General features: G+C 40.6%; 1 protein-coding gene across 1 annotated transcript in view; it reads left to right on the forward strand.

The window, feature by feature from the left end:
* prex1 (phosphatidylinositol-3,4,5-trisphosphate-dependent Rac exchange factor 1) overlaps window positions 1–27,482 on the forward strand; it is a 111,555-nt gene that overhangs the window by 45,922 nt on the left and 38,151 nt on the right. The window contains exons 9-16 of the mRNA XM_034695807.1: window positions 1,830–1,979; window positions 7,827–7,974; window positions 13,645–13,745; window positions 15,926–16,029; window positions 17,060–17,109; window positions 21,242–21,317; window positions 21,706–21,778; window positions 25,512–25,657. Of these exons, the coding sequence (XP_034551698.1) occupies window positions 1,830–1,979; window positions 7,827–7,974; window positions 13,645–13,745; window positions 15,926–16,029; window positions 17,060–17,109; window positions 21,242–21,317; window positions 21,706–21,778; window positions 25,512–25,657 (848 nt within the window). The remainder of the gene's footprint in view (window positions 1–1,829; window positions 1,980–7,826; window positions 7,975–13,644; window positions 13,746–15,925; window positions 16,030–17,059; window positions 17,110–21,241; window positions 21,318–21,705; window positions 21,779–25,511; window positions 25,658–27,482) is intronic.

Below are 27,482 nucleotides of genomic sequence, written 5' to 3' on the forward strand. Positions count from 1 at the left end.
TTATTTAGAATCTGGTGGTTGGATATGAATCAGGTACATGTTGACAGTTTGGGTGGAGTTTCAAACTCGCACCTAGTTTCAAACAGGATGTAACTCGCAACCTCTTGTACCACCTTTTCGCTGTGCTCCTCAGTGATACTCCGTGGTGTTGATATAAATCTGAAGTGCGAAAGCAAAACTGAGGTAGGTGATAAAGCTAAGGTGCCCTCTGATTGGTGGAGATACTGGGCCAAAGATAAAGGTCTCATCTGTGGACCTGCTGCGATACAGATTCCAGTCAGCTCGTTTTGCTGTTGCGGTTTATTTGTGAGGCACCTCGCTGGGCCTGGTATGAGCTGTATGCTTGTGTTAGAAACACATTGTCTTCCTCTCTCTCACATGTTTCCTCTTTTTTTTCACTCCTCTGTGCCGGCAGAGTATTTTGCAAGCTCACATGACCTTTTTTCTGCATGCTGGCTGTCACATTTCGGCTGCTTGAAGGGGAAACCACAAAGAAAAACATTCGCAGAACTAAGTGGTCCGTACTGGGAAAATGTACATGTATGAAATCCAAGTACACCGCCTATCTGATTGTGAGGCCTGAATGATATGAAATGTTGGAGTATTTGAGGTTATCAGCTAAGGGCTTTGATTGGAAAAAAGAGTTTCCGTTCCAAAATATTAACGGACATCTTGTGGACTTCTTCTCTTGACTAAAACATACACCACTCTGTCTTGATGAAGACCACCTTACCAGATCTCAGCATGCACTTACATAACATTTCCTAGAATCCATCTTTTCCCTCCCGGTGGCTGCAGAGAGGCTCGTCACAGTAGTGTGTGTGTCCAGGCTCAGTTCCCCGCTCCCTCAGATCAGCAGGAGCTGCTCCCTGCGGGGCCCTGAAGTATCAGATCTATTTATATGACCTTTGAGTGTGAGACTAATGCACCCCATTACCAGTGGCCATTCATTATTCAGGAGCGGCTCACCTGCAGCTAAATGGATGATAAAATTAGAGCGAGGTACGAGGAGAGGTTTTGTTGAGTCAGTGGAAAGATGGTGTGTTCCTGCTTTCAGGCTGCATCAGGTTTATCTTTTTAATTGGCTTGTGAATCATCACTGGAGCGGTGAATCCTCTTTAGAGATAACTTTGATGTTAACTTATTCAAGAGTAATTTGATTATGCTCATTACTTCCTTTACTTACCGCTGGGGTCATCCTTAACGTAGTGTGTGTGTCTGGTTTTTGTCTCTCTTCATGAGAACAAAAGGGGAAAAACAAACAAGCTCAACAAATATCAGTGAGCAAACAATTTAAAGAACCACTTTCTTTTAATAAAATGACTGTTTCAAGTTTCTCCTTAAATGTTAAACCCTGCTTAATATGAACCGATGAAGTGGAAAAATGATCCCTAAGACTCTGCAGTAAAACTCTCAATTTGGGGCGGCAGTAGCTCAGTCCATAGGGACTTGGCTTGGGAATCGGAGGCTTGCCGGCTGGAGTCCCAGAGTGGACAAAGTTTGGCAAGTGGGCTGGTGGCTGGAGAGTTGCTGGTCCATTTGCCTGGGCACTGCCGAGGTGCCCTTGAGCAAGGCACCAAACCCCCAACTGCTCAGGTGGCGCTGGTTGATGGCAGCCTCCACACTCTGACATCTCTCCTAAGTGCATGTCCATAGCATGTTTGTGCATGATTGTATGTACATCAAACTATGTGTGTATGTAGCATGATCAGAAAAGAACTGAATGGAAAAATTGAATTTCCCCCATGGGAATTAATAAAGTATGTTTACCCTTACCTTTATCTCAATTTTAAAAACAAGTTTCTCAATAAATGTCCTCTCGCTTGCAGCGGACTATCACAGCAACAACTACACAGTGACAAACGGCTGGAAGATCCACAACACAGCGAAGAACAAGTGGTTCGTCTGCATGGCCAAAAATGCAGAGGACAAGCAGAAGTGGCTGGACGCCATCATCAGGGAGCGGGAGCAGAGAGAAAGTGAGTGACTCTTTTTTAAAGCTAGTTTGGTGGTACTCGTGGTTTGTTGGAGTGACACTGCATACTAATTATGACCTTTATGTCGTCTCTTCCCTGAAGTTTTGTGATCTTGATCAGAAATACAGCGTGCTGCCAACCTTGTTTAACACTCTACGGGTGTGAAGATTGTTAATATAAAATCATGACTGATACTTCATGTATCGTATAATGCACTGAAACACACAGCAAAACAAAATTATGTACCAAATTAACTTAAAGGTAGATCAACACCTTTTTGAAATAGGCTCAACAAAAACTGTGCGTTATAAACTTCATGAAGGTGGGTTTTGAAGCAGGACTTTTGTGTTAGTCCTCATTTGTTTAAAAGGTGGGTTGGACCTCCTGCCCCCCTCCTCCACATCCTGTTGTTTTAGCATTTCTTATTTATTTCCTTTCAACATCCTCTTTCTTTTTCCGTCACCATCGCTTCGGTGCACGCTTACAGCGAAGTTCATCTTCACTTCCCTTAAATCCCCAGTCATTAAAATAGTAGGCTATCACTTTAGTGTTTGTCTGACTTCAATATGAAAGTCATTGATTTCAGTCATCAGCCAGGTTTCAGGGGCTCTTAGTCAAGCCTCTGCAAACTTTAGCTTGTTATTTGAATGAAATCCAAAGAGCGTCATTTTGAAGATGCAAAGGTCGTCTCAGGCTGATAAACATGCAAAGTTTTGATGCGTTTAAGTTGAGCATGAGATGTTGTTCAGCAGTCTTTTTGTGATGCAAGCAGTTTTTAAAAAAATGTAATGCATTGACTAAAAGTGCAACAACTTTATTTATTTTTTGTAAAGTTATATTTTTGGGCACTTTTGCCTTTATCTGAAAGGATAGTTGAAGAGAGACAGGAAATGTGGGGAGAAGAGAGTTGGGGAGGACATGAGGTAAATGGTCGAGACTGGAATTGTTGTCCACCGGTATGAACCCAAAGGAAGAGCTAAATTGAAGTAATGGTGAAGTTAAGGTAGCAAAACTCATTCTAGCTCGAGCTGGACCCAGCTCCTGACCTACTTAAATGATGCTGTTAAACTACTATAATGTGGCTGGAAATGCAGAGATGCACTGTAATAAAAACATGCTTCATAGAAATTGAACTTGTGTAAGCCGACAGGAATTTGTTGCTGCACCAGACTGGAAAAACGAGTTAAAGGTGCTTTTGGAGGCTTGATTAAAGCAGATGAAACCAATTTGACTGACAAGATACAGAGCAGACCTTAAAGTTCCTGTCCTTGGAAACATGTGTTGAACAGCCTCTACACTTCTGATCAGTAGTTTAGCCATTGCAAGGCGTTTTCAGCACATTTTCTGCTGCCCTACATGTTGAATTCCCTTTCAGTTTCAGTAATGACTGAGGATGTGCCTCTGACCTGGATACACTGTTTGTGTCCTTCGGTGGTGTCCCACCTTGAACAAGCTGCCTGCCTTTGTTTAGTAAACAGAGGCTTAGGTGTTGTGACGTTTACAGTCTGCCTGGTTAACCTGTGTGCCGAACAGATACTGCTTCCTCAATCTGTTCCTCGTATTAAAGCAAATCAATGCAGCTGTGATGTTTTTCTAATCAAAGCTTTGCTGCGATGTGACTCATTTTCAAACAACTGATGTGCTAGAAACAGCATCTTGGTCAGCGGCTTAAAATAGGACATGAAAAAGTAAAGCTGCAGACACATCTTTAAATAATCTGCTTCTATTTTAAACATAATACAAGTGTTTATTTCTTCCTCTGACTGGAGAGTTTTATCCATTTACAATAATAAATGAACATGCAGGAAAAACTCAGGATGATTGTGCAGGAAATCAAAGACTATTAAACCGAATATATCCATTAAGTCACGCCCTTTACATTACTGGTGAGAAACCCCACACAGCATCTCCTTCACTAATGTGATATTAGTGATGTAAGCTGATACTCTTGTTGCTCCTTTAAATTGTTTTCCCTTAACTTCCCTCTTTTGTCTTAAAATGTGTTCCCACCTGTTCAGCTCGGGCCATCTGTCTCAGTCAGTGCTTCAGACAGTGTGAAAGGCTTTAAACAGATTTGAGGTGGTACACTGCAGGTCACCTGATAGTACTGATGGCTAAAAAATCAAACAGGACCCCTAAAGCTATCGGCTCATTAGCATAAGTTAGCTGGAAATAACAGAGCGCTCAAAGGTTTGAGCTGCACGTGCACGTCAGCGTAATACAACATAAACATTTACATTTCAGTGAATCCGTTTTCTCATTTGACTTACAACAAGCATCCACAGCAGGGTCTGATGTCATCTGATGTTTGATGAAAGGGTTTCAGAGTACAAATAAGTACGGAGGAGCGTGATGCAGCTTGTGGTGTTAAGTTTCAGCCCAGCGGAAATCGACCTGAGGCTAACAGATGCCAGATCAGTCACACTGCCCAATTTCCCCACACTTTCCCTCTCTATTACCCGCTCTGCAGTCCTTTCTGCTCTCCACCTTCCTCTCATCCTCTTTACTACAGTCTAGACATCTAAATGATAAAGTTTTCCCTTAATAAATTGAATAAAGCAACAATTCTTCCACTTCTGCCCCTTCATGCATTGCTGCTCTCCCTGACTCGCCTTGTTTGATGTGACCTTTTCCGTGTATCGCCGTGTCCCTCCCGTGTGTTGGACATGCGGCTCTCCTCTGAACCCTCTCGAAAGACTCTCTTTGTTCAACAACTGCCATCTGGAGGTGTTCACTCTTATCACTGAACACCTCCGGAAGTGGAGGTCAGATAATGCGATAGGGTATTAGACGAGGAAAAGCACAAGACAAACTCTGACAGCTGGACCAGAAGCTGAGGGGGCCTCCGCTCTGGACGGGCCCCTCGTCTGTTGTTCAATGACACTCATTGTTTAAGTCTACTCCAGCTGCTGTCAAATGTAATTTAACCCCACCTCTATCACAGGCTGCCAGGGCAGAACCCAAAAAGACCAAATGGGTGGGAAAAGTGGATTCAAGAGTTAACTGTGTAACTCCATACATTGTTTGTCTCATCCTGTCAGTCCTTATTAGTTTGGGAGACTTCTGGCCACACACTCGCCTCTCAGCCTTGACTTTAAATGCTAAAAAGTGCATTAGGTAGTTTAAAAAGTATTTTTTGTCACCTTTATCGTAAAGTTTCCCTTGAAAATAAGACTGCAGGACACAAGAAAAAATGCCATCTGCAACAAAATTATCCTATGTCTTGAAAACAATACGATGACATTCAATCAGAGGGCATGTTAACGAGAATGCACAATATGTAATCTGCTGCTCTTCACATTTTACATACCTGTGTTTGCAGCAGGTCCCTCCCACATCCAAAACAGATTCAAGCTCCTTTTTTTTTTAACCATTAATTTGACATCAGGTAATCTGAAGGTCACTGATAATCTGAGCGAGTTGACTGCAGCAAAGTGTTGTCAAAACATGTCGTCATACGTCAGACCTTCATCCTAAAGTTAACATGTTTTGATACCTAGAATGAAAGCATTGCACTTTGGTGATGTGTTTATGGACAATGCTCGTATTGTGATAGAGAGTAATTTTGTACAGGTCTACTAACATATAGAAGTGAAGGGATTATTTCAAACTGCAGAACATGCTACTTTTTCCGGCACTAGTGATGAAATGTATAGTTTTTCGTGGTGGGTAGACCAACAGGCAAGATCGTTTTATATGATGGCAGAGAATACTGACAACAGTGAATGGTTTAAAAATGTTTTTGGGAGAGTTAGAATTTGGTCATCTACCTTTCCCACACTCCCACCATGCTCCAGGTGACAGAATAAAGCAGAGGCAGAGGATGCAGCTGCTGGCTCTAATGCATCCTTGCCCATGTTGGCGCTGCTAGCACAGCTCTATAAATCAAGATGACTCAGCTTTCCTCGGTCAGTTTAGCATGTACTCAAAAATGTACTGGAACAGAGTCAGAATTAACTTTAATGTCATTTAACGAGGTACAATGAAAATTTGTATAGCTGTTCATAAAAAAGCAGACAAGAAATCACAATTACAAAACTTTTGAAGATGAGACTAAAAGTGACAACTATAATATGTCTGGTATTGTAAAACAAGGTGTTTTGGAGCAGTAGTGCAATAGCTCATACAACTGTTGACGATGATTGTTTAAATTCACTACTTTCACCATCAAACCTGAATTGAGATCCACAAAAAGTACTTAAATTCTAACCAGGTCACTGGTGATTTTCACAGACTTCAGAGAAAAACAAATAATACATGTGATCCATTGTTTCACATGTTGTTAAAATTTGCTGATAAGGTCATCACAAAGGCTGCAAGCAATACCAGCTGAATGCAAGCGTGCACGTAAACTCTGCAACCAGTACGAGAGGAAATGACAAGTCAGCTGTCTAAACAATATAACCCTTACCATCTTCATGCCAAAAATAAAACCATGAAAGAAGTAGCATTGAATCGTGAATCCACTGATCTGCAGCATTCAGCCAGTCCTCAGCCTCTTTGTGTCTTTGCCTTTAGACAAAGACGTGTGTTTGACAAGTGATCAAGATCTTTGGTTGGACTCGTTCCCAGGCGTTACAAAAAAATTTGTCTTTTTGAAGTCCATTGGGATGTTTATAGAAGAATACTTTTCTAGCTGAGTTCAGCAGCTTGTTGTGCCTCTCAGATGAGTTAAGCAGCTTAGGGAGTCACAGTGCAGCAGAGTTGAGCTGCCCGAGTCAGAAAGTCTCACAGTACGGTTCAGAAGTTCATCAAAACCCCTTGATGAGTTGAAGGAGCTAAACAGTGTACTCACAGAGAGGCTTTACAGGAGAGACTGGCTTCACAATGGACCCTCACATGCATGTTTTACATCACAGAAATAATAGTTCACAAACCAACACAGAAACAAGATAAAGATCACACTACCCTCCTGAACTCAAAAACAACTCGTCTACTACAGATTCAAATCTGGGTTTGTTCTGGAGTGTCTAGCAGACCTGAGTCTTCAAGCTCTGGTCTTGCTTCATTCCCTCTGCACAATACCAGAAAACAAGCAGGCCGTCCAGGCAAAGGGCTTTTTTACTCTTTCAACAACACCATAACAGCCTTTACCTTCTGCTCTGATCTTTGTAAATGACGCTTAAAGCTAACATTTGTGTGCAGTAATGGGTCTGCTTTTGTTTTCTTTTTCTTGGCACTATTTTATAGAGTCTCTGTGTGCTAAGATTTTGTTTGTTCATTTATTTTCACTCTCACATCCTCTACTGTCAAAGAAAAGTTTAATTTTAAGTCAGAGTCTTGTGACATTCGTTGGAAAGCGAAGTGCTCACGTGATTTCTTAAGTAGGACGTGTTCCTGAATCAATATGTGACATTGCATTTCTGACATAAAGATTTAGGAATCACAGGCACCTAACACTAACATTGTTCTGCCTCTGAGCTTCTCAGTTTTCTTTGTGCTTTGTTGAAATTTAAAACTGAAGTGTGATTAGGACTTGGTAGCATAACCTAACTAGTGAGCAAGCTAAGACATCATTCCTGCAGAAGCTTTCGTAGCCACAGCTTAGGGTAGATATTCCACTTAAAATATTCAATGGTGACGACTGAATGGCTCATAGAAGAGATATCATCCAGTTTGACTAACTTCTGTTGAAAAAGAAACTCAGCTAAGCTCATAAACATGATGAAAACGTCCAGGAGAAGGATAATGAGCAGTTCAGAAGGCTGTGAATGATTGTGTGCTCTGGTGGTCCAGGATGGCAGAGTGGGATCCAGGAACATGTCCTACTTGGCAACATGAAGTCATGCATTGATGATAACAGTGATAAACCTCCTGGGACTCTTTTTTTCTCTCCTCTTTTTATTCTAGGTCTCAAACTGGGAATGGAGCGGGATGCCTACATGATGATTGCAGAGAAAGGAGAAAAGCTCTACCACATGATGATGACCAAGAACCGACACCTCATTAAGGATAGACGCCGGAAGCTCAGCATTGTGCCCAAGTGCTTCATGGGAAAGTGAGTATTTTCCCTCAGCCCCTAAGTGACAGCCTCCAAGAATGTGACAGCGATGCTGTGCTGCTCACAAGGCAATCTTTTCAAATGGTCGTTACGTAAGATCAGTAGGTTTTTAAAGAGCTGCTTTCCAGTCCACTCAAGTCCTGGCAACATGCCTAACTGTTTTAGCCCCGCATACTCTGGCAGGGTAATGAGTCCCCCTCATAGCCTACTCCAATGGGTCACGGAGGGGACCGAGTTTCTCCTCACACACTCATATCATGGAGCCCTGCTCTCACACCCAGACTTTCATTAGCAGAGGACCTTTAACTAAACCTCTGCAACAAGTCGGTCCCCCTCTCTGGCTCCTTGATGCTTCAATGTGATGAATAGACAATGAGAGTCTTGCTTAAGTTTCCCTCAGCTTCTCTACATTCACACCAGAGGTCCTGGCTGCAATTAAGATTCTTTCAAGCACTGTCTTGGGGAGGAAAAAAGGAAAACCAGGGAAGACTTTAAAGGTGACTGATGACTGGTATTTCAAAGAGAAACCAGAGTGACAAGTAATGTATGCAGCACACCAACACGGCCTGCCAATAAATGACACATCATTACATCCATCCCCTATCAGAAGGGGTTTTCAGAGATATATGCAGTGATGATAACATTTAACCATCGACAAGAAGCAAATTTAATGAGTTGCTCAAACATGTAATGGTGTTTCTACAGACAAGTTCCACCTCCGTGATGTCGTTTGAAGTTCTGGTCCCGGTGTTTTTCTTTCTCAGTCATTAGCTGTCTGGATTCTGAGACCTTCTATAAACAATCAGTAATACTGCATACATGTTACAGCGCTCCTCATCCCTGTCAGAGTGTGCTTTATTAATATAGAGCTGCAGAATGAGTTGTATTTCTGATCGCAGTGACGAAGAAAAACATGGACAAGTGCCATTCGTTTTCATGCAAACTGTTAATCTATTCCATGGGCATGCATCCAGATCACTTGTCTAATCAGACAACACTATCTGTGAGCTCTCTTCGGATTAGTTTGTGTCAGTATGGTGGGGAAGCTGAGTTGAGTTTGCAATATGGCTGAGGAAGGATAAGAGGGTCAAGTCAAATGTATTTATAAAGCACGTTTAAAAAAAGCACAAAAGAGCAACACATAAGAGCCAAAGCAATTATGAAGGACAAGAGACAAGAACAATCAGGATTCTGGGCAAGGGGGTTCAAGACTTGAAAGAGTTGATTGAATGTGGAAGGAAGGTGGTTTCACAGTTTGTCTCAGCCCACATGAGTTTTTCTCGTACTCTGACTTGTCAGACACTCCTTCCCTCCTCAGAATCGTTTGTGTGGTTTCTAAGTCTTGTTCGTCTGCCTCTTTCTCTCAATCTGTTTTCACTTTCCGACATCTCCCACTTTTCCTCACTTTATCGCTCAGTCATTTCCTGCCGATGAGAGCAACCTGCATTAGCCCTGCATTTGTCTCCGTGATGAAATTAGCAGCAGGCACAGTTTGAGTGCTTATTGCATTAAACAGAGATGCTGACTGCCGGTTTGATAGCACCGTATTGTCTTGATAGCATTATTCCATCATCGGTCTGCTGTCTGCACTGGAAGATGGTCAGTGGTAACATGCTTTACTTTTTGTTATTCTAGCTTTTCACTTTTCATTCTTTTCTCTTATCCTCTGAGGGAAAACTCTTCAGCTGCGTCCCAATTCCATACTTCAGACCCACTCAATCTGTGCAGGTTTTGAGCATGTATTGTTCTCACATTGCAAATACGTGTGGAAAAGAGAAGTCAGAATTCACACTTGTGAGCTGTTGAGGCACACTTTGTCCCAAGATGCTTTGCTCAGAAGTAATATGGCTGGAAGACATTCAGATAACTGGAAATGTTGTCGAGACTGAACCTGAAAGATTTTAGAAAACAAAAATCAGTGTGACAAGTAGAACAGGGTGGCATTTTGAGTTTTAAAGTTAGAATATGTAACGATACCAGTCCCTTTAAAGCACCAATCAAGTACTTAATTTGATACAAATTTTTCTACTTTAATTTTTATTGGATGCCTTCAGCTTAGTTGTGAATCCAAACTTTCGAAACAAAACTATAAATGCCTATAGATGACTTAGTGGTAGTCTCAGAGTAGAATAAGTATTATGGTCTTTTCAATCTCTATCAATATTACCAGAATTAGTGAATCACAATCCCCATGTGATCTTAGCTTTAACTATTACTACTTTAACTGTGGTTACAAATATGGTACTTCTGGGTAACTGGTACAAAGTTAGGTGCACAAAGCTGCACGCATCAACCAACTCTCAGGCTAACACAGTCACTCTGGCTCTCTTTTGTTATCATCATCATCATCATGTTTTTTTGTTGAATGTAGGTGTGATTGATAGTTTGTTCACATGTGTGTGCATTTGCGTGATGTGTAAATACTATCCATCAGTTTTCTTTACTTGTATGTCTGTGACGGTGTATCTGTGTGTGTCTGTGCATCAGTGTGCAGGTTTATTTTAAACTTGTTCTGACCTCTCTCTCTTATAGAAATGGTGTAATCTTTTTCAGGTATTACATAACGACAGTGGTTCTATTGATCCATAGCGATGGGGGTTGAAGCCAGCCTGGATGGTTTGGGTGGGGGGTGGCTTGTATCTCCCTGGGTGGCTTTCTGCTTGCCTGTGCAGCGAGGCCCCTGGCAGAGAGCGGCTGGGCACACAGGGAAAAACATTACCTCCTGCTATCTCACCTCCTGCAATCACACAAAGGTGACAAAGAACAAACAAACCAAGAAACAAAGTACAACTTCAAAACCCTGAAAACCAACTTACAGAACAAAACTGTGAAGTTAGTCTCCTCTGTAATGTCTGCCTTAATAGTAATCTACCCGATTACTCGATTAGAAACATGTCTTCAGCTGATATTCCCCCAACTCTTGTCTTTTACACACACTGTATGTGCGTGCATGTGTGTGTGTGTATGGCTGAAGGCCGTCTGACTCTCTTTCTCACGCTGTATCAATTTCTCTCTCTCCTCCACTCACTGACACACACACATCACACACACACTATCATTGCACGGCGTATTAATGTCCATAACAGATCGGGGTCCAAAATTAAACCAACTCTTACGTAACATCCACACGCACACAGAGACGCACTTACATTCACATGGACCTCCCCTTGCATTCACTTCAGTCCCCTGTCAGTGTCAATTAGCAGCTGCACACACATACTCATACACACTCATACACACTCATACACACTCATACACACTCATACACACTCATACACACTCATACACACTCATACACACTCATACACACTTATACACACTCATACACACTCATACACACTCACACCTTAGGCAGTTTCAAGTTGTAGGATTCACTGTACATATCACTGAAAAAAATCCCTTTTTTCTGCCTCATGAAAACAAAGATGACTTGTTGCATGTGGCTTAAGATGTCCGCAGCACTGCATGATAAATCACATGCTTGTGGCTTGACTTTATGTACAAACACACGCACACAAACACACAAACACACAGACATACTTGACATTTACACATGCTGAGCAATCACACACACACTCATTCACATCCATTGCACTACTGCCTGAAAGCCAATCCACAGATTTCTCACTCAAGAGCTTCAAATTATTCCCATGCTGAATGATAGATTACAAAAGTCTCTGATGCACACACACACACACACACACACACACACACACACACACACACACACACACACTCACACATTCACATTCACACACGCACACACGCACACACACACATTCACACACGCACACACAGACACACAGTCACACACGCACACACAGACACACACACACACACACACACACACACACACACACACACACACACACACTAGCTCCCTCCACTATTTGTATTCCATGCTGCTGAGTGGAATCGCCTCCCCAGATAATGATGAAGAAGAGGAGAATGTAATTTTCTCGCTCAAACATTTGTTCAGTGCTCGGAGAAAAGGATTAACTTAAAGCAAAACGTCTCCTCTTCTCTGCGCCTGTGGTTGAAATAGTTCATTCAAACCGCTGTAACCACTTTAGATCTCTCTCTAGCTGACTGAACTGCACTTAGAGCCGTGTCAACATGTTGTATTACACAGGGACGACAGCGATGATCATCGCGGACGGCTCAGCATCAGAGGGAACGTGCTGTACTGGTTGTGTCATACAGTCTTGAAAGTGATGTGCTCTGCCTGAAGGACATTTGTAAACAAGTTTGCATCACATGACTGAGATATAGAACAAACAAACAACACCAATTTATTTAAAAAAAAATCCAACATTAGATAAAGAATCTTTCTAGCAGATTTGCTATTCAGCTTCATTATCATTAGCTTTTGTCTTAGAGAAAAGCGCCTTTATAAATATAATGTATTATTATTATTATTATTATTATTATTATTATTATTATTATTATTATTATATAGCTCTTTTTGCTTGAGACTTAAGTTAAGTTAACTCGGGATTGTTGAATGTCTGGATGGCCAATGAAATAAAATAAAATACAGACATCCAAAGCATCAGATGCAAGAAAGGAAGAGATTGAAATCTCTGATGCACATCAAGGAGGTGAGAAGTAACACATGGAGGTAGTTTTTTTTTATTTTAACACATTATGTACAGCGACACATCAACAACAGTGTTTGTTGTTAGCAACAGACAGAAGGAACAACTTCTCTTCTGCTATTTTCGGTACATGGAACCAGCGGAACTATTCTATACGTCAAACTGGTTTTATTCGGATGAAATGCTTGATGTTTTTGATATCTTAATTTGATCACTTCATTAAGTGTCCATGTAAACAGTGAAAATGGAATCTCTACTTCAAACTTGAATGCATTTCTTGTTGTTGTTGCAGTGCTGAAGCAGCAACCTGATCTTTACTTTCAAAGAAGAAAGTGAAGATCAGGTTGCTGCTTCACAGATTGCTCTGTGGTGGGACCTTTAAAACATTTGCATGTAATTTTGAACAGTTTGACCATATTTAACATGAAGAAACAGAGCTGTAGAGAAATCCCCCTGCTCAATGAGATATATCAACACGTCATGCATAAATAAATATGTGAAAGATGAGCAGATACAGTAGCTGACGCACCTCTATGAACAATGAAAGAACTGGGCTTCATCAGAAATACCAGCTTAATGTCAAATATCCAAAACGTGCACCCACACGATGTGCCTACAAGATCGTACCTTCTAAATGTCTTGTAATCTTGCAGAATCAGCACAGAAAGGAAGTAGGGTTTCAGCTTTCACAGAACACTATGGCATGCATATTGAAAGTTATGCTTGCATATACAGTTGCTCACATACAGGATAGAAGTCTGCCTTTATTTTCAAACATTACTATGAATTATATTCGTGAATTTATACTTTGATGTGTCTTCCATGAAAAAACTCTTCTGGTTTCATCCAGATTAGAGTCAAACTCAGAGAGAACTGAAGGAACTCAGGATTATGTGTGTGTTATAACATGTACAGTAGAGTGACACTTTGAAACCATGTATTGTTGCAGAGAAATTGTTCTACTGTTTGCAACCCCATAAGGACTCCCATAGCAGAGGTGGTGACGGTTAATAGAGCACAACTTTAAGAAACTGGTCCTCATCTTTTCCTTCTCTGTCTTGTGTTTCAGTGAGTTTGTGTCATGGCTGATAGAGAGTGGAGAGATCAGCAAACCTGACGAAGGAGTCAACCTGGGACAGGCCTTGCTGGAAAATGGCATCATTCACCATGGTAGGACCAAAACCTTAAAATCTCTCTACCTCTAGTTCCCTTATTCAGCCTCTCTTCTTCTTAAACCTTCATCACTTTCTAATCCTTTGTATGCTCTCTGCAGCTCCTCTTGTCATGTTTTCAGGATTGTTTGTAAATTTGTTTAGTCATCTCATCCTCTGTTTTTCTGACCCTCCTTTTCTCTGACTCATTTTATCCCACTGTGACTCATTTTGTCATGAATTGTCCCAGACTTCCAATCAGGGAACACGGTTTAGGGTAAAAACCACGGTGATCTGTTGTCTTGTAATAATGATCCTGTCTCACATCATTTACCTCTACCCTGATTTTGTCCTTAGTGTGACATTCACAGGTCCACCAACCTGAATAATGCATGAAGAAATGACACACACACATAAACAAACAGTTATAAATAATGTATGAGCACAGTTATCCAGAGTGTTGCTGAAGGGGCTCGTGCTCAAAGTAAGAGCTAACCGCTGTCGTGATTTATAGACACCGACCTGTCAGGAACAATTTGAAGAAATGCAGCTTTCACAATCCTTAAAACCTGTGGAAATTCCCCTGAAATCCTCGTCACTGTAGCCTACGACCACAGAGAGATACAACGATGACATGCAGAGTTGCGTGGGATCGCAGTGAGGTATTGTGGGTTAACTGGGGAGACTTTGAGCCCTGCAGGGAAAAGTGTAGGTGACACCAGTTAGAGAAGAATCAGACACATAAAGCAAATATGACACAACAGCCAATCACAGCTGTCCATCTTTCCCTGCTTTGCTTTTGTTGAGAGACACATAAAAAGAGAGACAGTCAACCACAGGAGTTTTATAGTACACAATATGAACTTTACTCAGTCAGTTGTAACGTTTGAGCCCCCAGAACACACCAGTTTATACTCGAATATTTGCATCTCCTCCTCTCCTGTAATAACTCAGCTATCACTTCACGTACTTTAAATTCCAGGTTTGACATTTTACAATGGCGGATTGTGTGGGGCCGTTTGATTTTATGAGAGCATTTTAAGTCTAGACTGAGAGAAACCAGCAGCTTGTCTGAGCCTATGCCAGCTTGTTGTGGTGGAACCAAACTGCTTCTGTTTGGCAGATTTCACAGCGAGCTTCTCTCACAGGCGTCTGTGTGTGTATGCATTAAGTAATATTTGTGTGTTTGTTGGATTCATTATAAATAAAAACATGTTTTTGGATGTTTATTAATGTGAGCTGAGAGGTTTTATGGGAATTGGCAGCTGTCTGCTATGTTAAGTATTTGAATCTCATGACTCACTCGGCACAGACGATTTACGACCGCAGGGTTTCCCCCAAAACTCTGCTTCTTGATTTATCCTCCTTTTGTGCGTTTATTAAAAAAACATCAGCAGATTAAATACATACAATGTTACATAAACACCAAAAACAAAAACAACGTTGTCCTACCGAAACATGAACGTTTGAATGCCCATAACTGAGCGTGAATTTAGGCGGTCATGTTAACTTACTGAACCATGTGCCATCCTTTGTCAGTATACTTATCTCAGATGGTGCATCCTGTGCGTGCCAGATCTACAGAAGATGACAAAGTAATGCAACCAAAGTCTGACTGTGTTCCTCAGCTTTTAAGATGCAAATAATACTTATAACTTCAATTCAAACAGCACTTCAAAAAATGTGTTTAAAGAAGGTTTATTGACTCTAAAGTCCAAGGGCATCAATTGAAAACAAAGTGTTGTAATGAGGGGTAATATTTGAGGTCAGCAGACACAGCAAAAGCCAAATCAACAAACAGAGATACAAATAAGGAGAAGACTTTATCTCTAAATTCAGGTGTTTTCTACAATGTAATACAAGATGGAGTTAAATGGTGATAAAAAAGAGAGGCAGGAGCAATGTTTCCAAACTTATGAGCTGCAATGCTCAGGGAGTCATTCGTTTAAAAGCCTTTTTATTAAAGTGTGTGTTTAGAAAAGGTTTAAAGGATGAAACTGATCTTACAAATATTTTGTTCTTCAGATAGTCTTCCTCGGAGTGAGTACTCACCTTAAGTCCTGAACCAGGACAGTGAAACAAACATAACTAGTAAACAGAGTTCATTGAGGTGTTTTCATAGTTATCTAAAGGGTGATCACTCGGTGTCCAAACAGGAGTCCAGCTCAGGTGATGATTCTTCTTCTGTTGTGATTTCAGTGTCAGACAAGCACCAGTTCAAGAACGAGCAGGTGTTGTACCGATTCCGCTACGATGATGGCACCTACAAGGCCCGCAGTGAGATGGAGGACATCATGTCGAAGGTAACTATAACTGTGCTTCCTCTACACATCCTCTGTACTGTTTGATAGAGAATGCTTTAAAACATATTTAGTTATACGATTAGAATCACAGCATGGTGAGCAGGACGTTGACGTGATGCGGAGGGATCTTGTCTAACCATGAAGGGATTCTTTCTCTCATAACCACCTGTTCACGACATTATCCCTCTTCCCTCTTGTTACCCAGCTACAGAATCAAACAAGTTAACACAAATGATTGATCTGAGCATGATTTGTCATGATTTATTTATACAGCCTAAAGAGATAGTCCCTCCAATTTCACGCTTGGTAACACTTCCGTGGTGATAGATTCTTGTCAGCTTGCTGGTGGATGAATGAACCTCAAACTGAATGTTTCAAAACATAAGCCTTCTTGTCTTTTATTATTCTCAGAAAACTGGACATTTTCATTAGAGGTCATGTAAGGCACAGGGAAGGGGACTTCTGCAGGACTTTTTATGTTGTGTCCTCATTCAACTCTCCTTCTTCATTAAAACTTTTTAATAACCAAAGAAAAAAACAAACGGAACATTGTTGGAGCATAAGCTGCCAGCAGTGATTTCCAGTAATAGTTCCAATCTTCTTCTCGTCTCATTTCTACAGTATCTTACGAGAAACACATCAAGATATAACTTCATGTTGTTCACGCTAAAAAAACCTCTCCATTATCTTTTCAAACTACTTTATAATTCCATCAACATTTCAGTTTTTCTAACAGCTTATTCAAATGTTTATAAAAATATCACCTGAGGAATGAAGCTTCCAGTAGCAAACTCAGTCAGACACTTCATTTAAAGAAACAAAAGCACAAAGGTTGTTTGTGTTAGTTTACATCTGTTCTCAGGCCTATTTAGAGATAATGGCTTTGAAATGTGTCTCTTAAAACTATAGCCCCGGGTAGCTCCTTTCACAGTCAGCAGTTAGAAATCTTGTCCTGAAGCCATGCTTGTACTCGTTTACTCAAGGTGTGTACCGTCGATGACTCAGCCGCTCTGCTTTTCTTCTCTTTCAGGGCGTCAGGCTGTACTGCCGCCTCCACAGCCTCCACACGCCTGTCATCAAGTGAGTACCTGCCCATCTCTCATCCCTCTCCTCCCCTTGCTCTCCCAGCTATACTATGCTAATGTTTCTGTTCTCCAGGTGCGTGTATGCATATTCACGAGGGGCTCACTTTGGCCCACATCACCCTCTCTGTAATCACTGAACTAACAGTAACATTTTCCAGTGAATGACAACCTCTCGTCCAGCTTGGACTGGCAGTCAGGCTCCAGCTGCTGGAGTTTTGTGTGTTCAAGAGTGAGTTCAGGTAGAGTCTGTAAGGTTTTCATTAAAGGAGGTAGCTTTTAAAGGATTAAGGAGAGCCACATATTACAAGGATTTGTGTCTTCATCTTTGCAGTGTTGTGGAAAGCTTAATTTATTTTAGTGAATTCTTAAATATACAAGATTAAAGGAGTAGTTCATGGTGATGACAGTAGACTCTTAAACCTCATCAATCACTTTTTATGTCTTATTTATAGCACTGCAGATAAATAGACACACACAGGCTGTCTAACTTTAATGCACTACACATGCTCTGCATTATACACTACTGCGTTAAGTACACACACAAACACACAGGCCATCGAATGTTAGACCCTCATTCAGTCACATATTCACACTGTTATGTGCACACAGGGTGGGACTCTAAGATGCTGATATGATGTTGTAATGCTGTGATGTAGATTTCAAGTCATATAAACGTAGAAAATATGACAAATCATGATCATTGTGCAGCTTTTTACATTGTTCGGTAACTTAAAGTAGGTAGATAGTGGAAAAAAAGAAAAAAACTCTTCAACAATGATTGATTGGTCTACCGTCTCACCACTTTATTCTGTTTAATTTGCGTTTATTCTTTTTAACCTTTTGCGTCGTTGTGTTTTGTTTTTGCATTGTTAGAATATCTTCACTCCTCTCTCTCTGTTGAAGCTTTATTTTGTCTTCCAAGTCCTGCCATGCTCTGCTTGTCAAAGCACTTTGTAAACATTTGTTTTTAGAGGTACATTTGTCCTATCCGGCTGTAAAGTGGGGATGTCACACCTCCACATGAAACTGGTCCTAGCTGCTAACATGTATCAATAAATCAATCTGCTGTGGTGCTGTGTTTAAAATGTGTCACTTTTTGAGAGTCTTTGCTGTGGAAAGTGTAAAACAGGTTGTTTTTGCAGCCTGCTGTCAATCACTTCATCGGACCCGACATTGAAGCAGTAGTTTTAGGCATTCTGAAGCAGCATTTAGTAACATACCTGGTTTTGTATTTAGTGGCCATGAATGCACCGGTTGGAAGACGAAGAAAAAGAGAGTGGTTGTTGTTGTGAGCAAAATAATTTGTACTGATAGACATTTTTTTTGTAGTGAAAACTTGACAAATGGAGGATTATTCTTATAATGAATCACAGGAGCTTCTGGTCTTTGAAGGCCTCAGGAGGGGTGGGCAAGCAAGGGAGCATTTTAATGTAGAAACAGAGAGCTGGATAATGCTGAATATTCACATTTCTATACACTGAACCTTTAAATCCACTTGTAGCTCTATTTCTTGACCCATGATTTCTGATTTTCTTTACAAAGAAACCTAAATTGTAAGCCTGAAACTGAAATGAGTCCTGTGAAGTGAAAGACTGATCTCAATTGAGACGAATAGTTTCCATCGGAAGTTCAAAGTGTCAGAAAAGAAGCTGAACTTTGTCGAGAGGCACAGGAAAAGAGACGACATCTTTCCCCGGCACACTTGTACACACAAACACTCTCCGTCCACAGCAGCCCCTCCTTTCATTCCTCTATCTCTCCCTCCATCAGTCACCCGCTGATTGAAGTGCCGGGGTTGCCATCAGTGCAAACAAAGAGCTTTTGGTCCGGGGACAAATCCTATTAACATACAAAGCAAAGCCCTCCGCCTGCCTGCCAGATATTATGTAACACGACCATGGCCTTTTTAATCCATCACTAAATTGGCATTGTATGGAGCAGCCATCATTTATATTATATGAGTGATGGATGTGTTGCATTTTATGAATCATAAATATTACAAACCCTGACTCTGTTTTATTGAGCTGGAGTGACAAACGACTGCTTGTGTCAGAACGTTAAAATGCAGTGAGTAAGAAAAATAACAGATGATGAAATAGATGCAAACTTAATAATGTTAATGTTGGGAATGCCATAGGCGTCAACCTCTGCAGAGTAAAGCAGAACATCTGTGATCAGAAAGTCATGTTGAAAGCACCTCACTTTTTGTTCCGGCGTTATTAGTCAGTTCACTTTTTGTCAGTAACACAGTTTGTGTTTGGCTTTCATTCGCAATTTACACAACGGGCGGTTCAAAAAAAATCCATGTCTTACTCATAATACCACACATTAAAGCAAATAAAAGACACTGTTCATTCACTGAGCTCTGATCCACCCATCGAGTTGCACAATCAACCACACATCCTCTGTGAGCGTGTCCGTGAGGAGCAGGTTGTTTCATAGAGGTTGTTTTTGTGATCTTATGAAAACTTAAAGAATCATAAATTAAATGTTGATTAATTTAGATCACTCTCCTGACAGGATTAATAATCCAGTAGAATAAGAGACTGTCTGCAGGACATGTGGCCTGTTTAGTTCTGTAACTTAATACATTACTCATAATATGGATGTCGTCATGGCTAAAACAAATGTAATGCTCTGAGTATAAGCAGAAAAGATCTCATGCTTGGCATTATTTAAACACTGTATGAGAGTTACAGAACTCTGTGTAGAGATCACATCATAAAGGGCAAGTAGGGATACGCCTGCAAAGTAGGGGCGACTCAGGATACTGTTCCGAATCAACCATTAGCTGTTGAAATCCTTCATCTTCTTCCTGGTGGGTCAGGAAGTGCTGTTAATTCACTGATTTTGTCATTTACAGGTTTAGCTTTGAGTTGTTTCTGCAATTCTTAAATCTGCACTTTAGCAGTTGCTGTTGTATGACTGCTAATGCTAGCTGCCTCATTTTTCTTTATTACATTTTCATCGCCATGAGGACTTTTCAGGTTATCTTCAAAGTTAGGGACTTTTCCTCCTCTGAATACTTGCAGCACATACTTTGTAAACTTTGATCACCTCTGAAACAGTGAATAACATCTACGTCATTTAGACTCTCATCAGGTTATTGCGGCTGCGCCTGCTCTTCTTCTCTGTATGTTATGGCGGATCATGTGATGCCAGTCTGTCAGAATGTGCAGGCTTGCTAATCAGAAAATAAAAGGAACTTTTATTGTCTGTTTATTTTATGAAATAGTATTATCAGAATAATAAACAATAATTGAATATTGCCTTTATCGGCTAGTATCCAGCCATCCCTAGCGTTAAGGGTTGATCATAAGTTTGTTATTCATTGAAGGGAAATGTTAAACAGGCTGCAGACCACTCAGTGCATTTCAATGGAAATGTAGCTGATTGTCAGCTTTATTACCGTCTCTTTGAGGAAGGTGTATGTTTGAAATGCTGACAGCTTTTGCTGTTGTTGAGGGCCTCCAGTTTAGCTCAGATGGTAGAGCAGGTGTGGCTACAGTCCTCAATGCATTGGACACACAGCATTGACTCCTATCCTCCCACTATTTGATGCATGTCAACCTATATCTCTTCCACCTCTGTCTGCAGCTGTACCATCAAATACATACAATGAAAGCCCCAAATATATATCGTAGAAAAGTCAATGATCAAAAAGCACCAGAACAGTCATTTGAGGAAGCTGCTGAAGAAGAATTAAAGGCTATTACAGCTTGCAGGTCTTGTCTCCATATGTGCTTTTATTACAAACTATCTATTAAGCTATGAAAGCCCAAAATATAAGCACAGAGGATGTTATTGACTAGCTAAATCAAAGTAATTTCATTATTAAGGCTGGGACTGTACAAGTATGTTGTAGTACTGCACCCTAGTAGATGTAGGCATATGCATAGATAAGAGATATGGCGTTCTCTATCAGTCTAGCACATCCTGGGAATTTACTGCATCAAACGAGTGACTGATTTAACATTTACACTGACTTTAAACCGACACAAACTTGAAACATTCCCTCTGAATGCTTGTAACATGTGAATAAACAGACTGTGAACTGTGCTTTTTTCTTCCCATTTGTATTCAAGTGTGAACATTAATTTAATGAAACCTTTTTATTTCCTCTTTAGGGACAGAGACCATCATCTGAAGACCTTTAAATCTGTGATACCTGCAAGCAAACTGGTAGACTGGCTGCTCCTGCAGGTAAAGTCCATGTCTGTCATACTTTCGTTTAATCCAAGCACACAGAATCATTTACGTAATGCTGAGGTTGAATATGAATATTACAACTGTCATATCTGAACCAGCTCAGTCAATGAGATAAGAAACAAATGTTTTTATATTAATTACATAAACATGTTTCAGACATTCATCACCGCTCAGTGACATTAGAGAGCTCAGACAATGACATCAGTCTCTCCATCTCTCTTTGTGCTTATTATGCACATATTTATGAACATGTGCTGGCTCACCACTCATCATCCTCACTCAGATAAGTCGAGCCAGCTGTGCTGCACTGTGCTGTCTATGAAAAGGTGTAAACAGGCATTGTAACTGACCGACCGTGTGCGTCACTGCTTTGGTTTCCCAGGGCGACTGCTCGACCCGAGAGGATGCTGTGACGCTGGGTGTGGGGCTCTGCAACAGCGGCTTCATGCACCACGGTCAGTTCAGCTCTCTCTTGCACGCACACATGAGAGATGAGTAAACCAGCAATATGACAGATATGTGACACATGCATTGTGCTTTGTTTCTTGTTTTTGTCAGCCTCTCTTCATTTTTGCATCCCTTTTTGCTTTGAACTGAATTCACACTGCTCTTGTTTGACTCTATTCCTCTCTCACTCTTTCCCAAGTATTCCTTTTTTTCTCCTTGATGACCTCATCTTACATTTTAGCTCTTATTTTCCCCTCTCAGTCCGTCTCGCTACCTGCCAAAGTTGAATATAATCCTCTGCAGTGCTGTCATAGGTTTAAAACAGCATCCTAAATTTGCATACCTGGTCTAGCCAAGCCTCTGTAACCTCACTGACCACTTTGTAGTGGAGTGGCTTTGGTTGTAGCCCAGATATGTTGAATGTAAACAGCATTAGCAGTGTACCCTAACCAGAGCTGTTTGGCTTAGCGACATGGCTGTCTGGGTCAGTGAGCTGAACCGTGACCGCTGGTTGAGGCCTCAAATTGAATCTCCATCGGCTAAGTGTGTTATGTGTCATGGTAGAACAATTTTAAAGAAGTAGTGTTGAGATACTGAAAAAGGAACATGATGTCAGTACTTATGTGATGCATAAAGGGAAGTTTGCAAAAACCAAAAACGACAACTGACTACATGTATGTTCACGCGGTCGGCAGATGTGACCCACATCTGAGTTTTCACTCACGTGTGACTCAGATCTGAGTTCTTATGACACTTTGAGCTGCACATGATATATTATGTTTTCAAATGAGATTGAGAACACCTTCATTTATGTGGTTGGATGTAGGTTGAATCTTTTGCAGTGCAACCTCAGGTAGATCAGCCAGGTTTAAATGCATGCAACACTTGTCACAGCTCTGCACTGGCAGCAGATTGTTACAGAGAGTTAAGAGTAAGGAATAATCAAGAAAGTTATGCTGCTGTGGATTCAAACTGGAAAAATCTGTAGTCCAGATATGTTTAATCTTTTACAACCGCCTTCAAGATATTGCTGATTAAAATACACCGAGAACCATTGTAATCTGAGTGTCTGATCTTTTGAGATATAAAACACTACCGTATGATTGACGCTGTCATCAGTTCAGCTAGATATGGCAGATAATGTTCTATTTGCAAACCTAAACATGCAAGCTAGAAACAGCAGACTGGCAGCTGTGGTGAAATGTGTTAAAACAGTTCATAGTGAAGAAATGTTTGAGTTTATCATCGTTATATATGCATTTAATTAAATCCTACATTCTGACTATTTTATCCTCAATAAAAGCAATTTCAATGTCTTTCTCATGACGAAACGTACACATAATCACACATCCCACACATCCCACATCCCACACACACACACACACACACACACACACACACACACACACACACACACACACACACACACACATTCTTCTGCCATCCTTATTGGCACACAAAAGCACCTTCTTCCTCCCTCCAACCATCTGTTGAAAGGAGTCACCTGTTCTTTTTTACCTCTCCCTCTTGCCCATCCTTCCTCAGGGTTCTGACCTCTCCTCTCAGCCTGTCTGCACTCCTCACCTCTCTCCAAGTCTCTCTTTTTACTCCTTACTCAGCACATCTGCTGCTCTTCACCTGGTCCTGTTAAACTTTCTTCTTGTTTTTCGTGTGTCCTTGTCTGACTGTTCGTCTTTCTGTCTGCTTCTTGTATATTTTGCCTTTGACAAACAAAGCACATCACCGGTTACAGCAATACAGCAATACAGCAATACATCTCCTCCAACAGGCTGAAGCACCAGAATGTCATTATCCATTTAATTAAATATTGAATGCCAATAATGGGACCAGCAGAAACTTATAATGATGTAATTAACCACAGAAGTGTCTGTCACCACAATTGTCTTATCTTGGGAATTAACATCCTTTTAAGTCAATAGAAAAGCATCAAAAATTCATAACCTGGTTCCCCTCTCTGAGACAGAACGTGTCTTTGTGTGATCACTTTAATTATCCTGTTTATTTGATGGTCATTGCTTTAAATATTTGGATGAAATGTTCTTAATTTTTTTTAGAAAGCACTTATTCAATGACTTTCTGCATATCTGCAGCTAGATCTTTATTTTAATGTTATGCAGTCATATGAGGTTGAATTATGTAAAGTAAGGACTAAAAAAAGAGCTTATACTATTTACTTCTTTTAATGCATCTCTGGTCCTGATAATAAAAGTTTAACAGACACTATTACTTGACCTGGATTAAGTCACCTGCTGTAATCATGTAACCGATGATTTAGCTGCATTCTTGTGTAACTGTGTGTGTTTTATGAAGTTTCCTGAGCAGCACTCCCTCCATTATGTGGCCACAGCCTCCGTGACTCAGAGGAAGTACCTCACGTTCCGGCTCTGTTTGCTTTGGCGAAAGGCCAGTGTGGGTTTGACGTGTGTGTAATCAGTTTGTGAAGGTTTTTGTTCACCTGAGGGTGCCAGATGCTCTCTAAATCTCAGAACAGCTGGGCACCTTTCAGTCTCAGTGGAGCCTTAGAAACCTCATTTTACAGTGGCCTAACAGATTCATACAACTCCACGGTTGGGAAATGTTCTCATGGATGACTTGTGTCTGTGAAAAGTTTGGGATTTGGGTCCAATGTCTTAGAAAAATCAACATAAAATGTGTCCATAGTGCTGCACAGAGAACGATAAAAACTGCACAGCAATAACAAACAACGAGAAAAAATGTGACATCCAAAAAAGGATGAAGTAAACACAAAGTACATGGCCAGGTTAAAGATGTGTCAATGAGTTTCTTATAAAGATGCACTCGAGGTGAGATGTCTTAATTTCTGAGGCACACTTTTCAGAAACCTGGGCTCACAGTTTATGAAATCTGACTTCCTGATGCATCTTTAGAGAAAGTCCTGCAGTAACCAGGAGGCAGGCTGCTGAGGATCTGAGGGAATAATTCAGTGCTGTCAAGAAAGTGAAGTCAAGGTTAAAATTGTAAGATCTTCCACTCAAGAAAATGGATAACAACAGCTGTCATACTGTTTTAGTGAGCATCATGAAGCTACTCAGCTCTTAATCATATAATATTAAATGAAAGCAGAGTAGAGTTAATCTAGTGTGTTTGTTTTTGGAACAGCTCGTACTAGAAATGCATCTTCACCTGTTCGAGGTGCCCCAGGTGTTTTAGTGAAGCTCAGCCCAACAGTGGGATTACTAAACACCCTGACACATACGGGGCAGACAGTTTCTTTGTCCCCTGGAGGATCCTTCCCAGCCCTGGCTATGACCCAGATGTGGTTTGGCTCCAGATGTTCCTGATAGCATCATTAGCTAATGAGCTAATTAACCGCTGGCTTGCTTGTGTAAAGATTTCAACACATTTCACTGGAAGCTTCTTTGGATTCTGCTCAGGCGAACACTTGAGTCTCTCTGCAGGACTTTGATTTACAGAGAGCTGCAAACACGCCTCAAATTGCATATCTAAGACCAAACATTCCACCAAGCCCACCAGCTCAGTAAGAATAAGCACAAACACTTCAAATTATTATTAAACTAGCAACAATGTATGGTCAAAGCTAGTACTGGATGCTTGTGTTTGCCTTTAACCACTCAACCCGCTTTCTTCTCCACAACTTTCATCTGAAAGAACTGAGATGGGGTCTTATGCTATTTGTCTCATTGTTCGCTTCTGCGGTGGTTTTCTGATTACAAGCTCTGTGTGTGCTTCCTCCCTCAGTCTTGGAGAAGAGCGAGTTCAAAGACGAGTCCCAGTTCTTCCGTTTCTATGCGGACGAGGAGATGGAAGGAACCGGCACTAAGAGCAAGCAGCTCCAGCGCAACGACTTCAAACTCATTGAAAACATCTTGGCCAAGTCTTTGGTGGTGAGCTGGAGCACAAACAAACGCATAAACACACGCATTTCCACATTCTCTCACGCATTAACATGGTTACACAGATACTTGTTGTCACAGCGCCAAACACACATCCAAGTCTTGAGACCTTTGGAGAACAAAAAATTAAGAAAATGTTGAAGGGTTTCCCTGAGGCAAGTGCACTGAGTATACCACAAAGATCTTTAATTATGCTTTTTTATGCTAACATCTCTTTTAGAAAGACTTATCCCAAAAATAAAACCTTGGCAGCTATAAATGGATCAATGTAGATGAATGAAAAGCAAAGAGGGCTCAGATCTGTCCTTATTTATCACTCTTTAATGTAAGTAGATCCATCCACATGCAGAATACACTGTGCATGTGTGTTTAAAAAGTAAGGATAAACAGGACTACTGTATATTATGAAGCTAATTGAACTGACATACCAGCATCTCCTTTATCCTTCACATTGGTTTATTCAGACTCAGGCATGTTTCTCTTTTCGGCTGGATTGAATTAGCATCATCATACCGTCAGGAGGAAACACTCCTCCTCCTCGTGGGAGCTGGAGTTGCTTTGATGACAATAAACACCTTTGAATTTGCTCTGATCAGTATGAATCTTAATGAGTGTTGTCTTTTGGAAATATAATCAAGTGCACCACATGGGATGTAGTCCCTGGGGCAGGATGTTGAACAGAGAGTGGTGGCAGTTTATTGTCAAATATAAACACGCGTATCCTCATCCGAAGGGAGGGGGTGCTTAATTTTAGTTCACATACTTAAAGCAGAGAAGCAGACTTTAGCAAGGGGGAGAACTAGCGATACTAAGTTTGTGTTTTCCATATTTAATCATTTTTAAATGGACAATTTAAATGAATTGCTTGACTCTGACCTTTAATTTTGTCTTGGATTTATTAATTACATTTACTTGGTGCCATTTACTCTGAAGTAGAGACTAATGAGATTAAAAGGAACAGTATCTGAGTTACTTTTTACCTCAAACATTGCTTCTACTTTATCATCCTTTGTGATTTATTAGCATCAAACAAACATTCAATCGATGCAGCAAGAATAGGATGATGAGAAACCTGCTGTTGGGTCAAAAATCAGGGTAGAGATGTTTAACTCTCACCCTACCTGCAGATTTAACCTAGAAAACACTTACTCTGCTGTTAGAACCAAATATCAAAGAATATTTATTTATTCATTTTTATTTAGAAAACATTAACAGTTGATGGATTAATGTCATCTGAAATTAAAGATATCATCTCGCTATAGTTCAAATGAGTTAAAAGCTGTTAGTTTCCTTCAAAATAACAACTAGATTGAAGGTAAGAGGTATTTACAACTCTGTGGCATGGGAAACTTGAGCTCCATAAACACGTCTTTCCAAAAGTTAGAACTGGTTGAAGCATGTGCAGTGAAAAGAGGTACAAAAACACGACCAAACCACTGTTTTATGTACCATTTTGCAGAAAGGTAGCTATGTGGACATCCTGCTTTATATTCAAGCCAGGTTCAACATAATGAAACATCCAGTAATGAAAAGGCGAGTATCTTAGTGCACTCAAAAAGGGCAAAATTTCAATCCCACCTGATCATCATGAGCCGTGCAGCATGCATGTCATCATGGGCTGAAAAGGGACTTCTATTGAAATTAATTTTTAAGTAGAAAAATGGCCTGAATGCCTTTTGTTATGGTGATGTATGCAATAAGTTATGTAGGATATAGACTATTCTTTATGAAAATGATTTGACTCATGTTATCAGGCACATAGATTACCAGTGTACATTGTCCTGGTATAGGTACATAGTTTAAAGTCCCCAAAATA

The sequence above is a fragment of the Notolabrus celidotus genome, chromosome 11 (genome assembly GCF_009762535.1).
Source record: "Notolabrus celidotus isolate fNotCel1 chromosome 11, fNotCel1.pri, whole genome shotgun sequence".
NCBI lineage: Eukaryota > Metazoa > Chordata > Actinopteri > Labriformes > Labridae > Notolabrus > Notolabrus celidotus.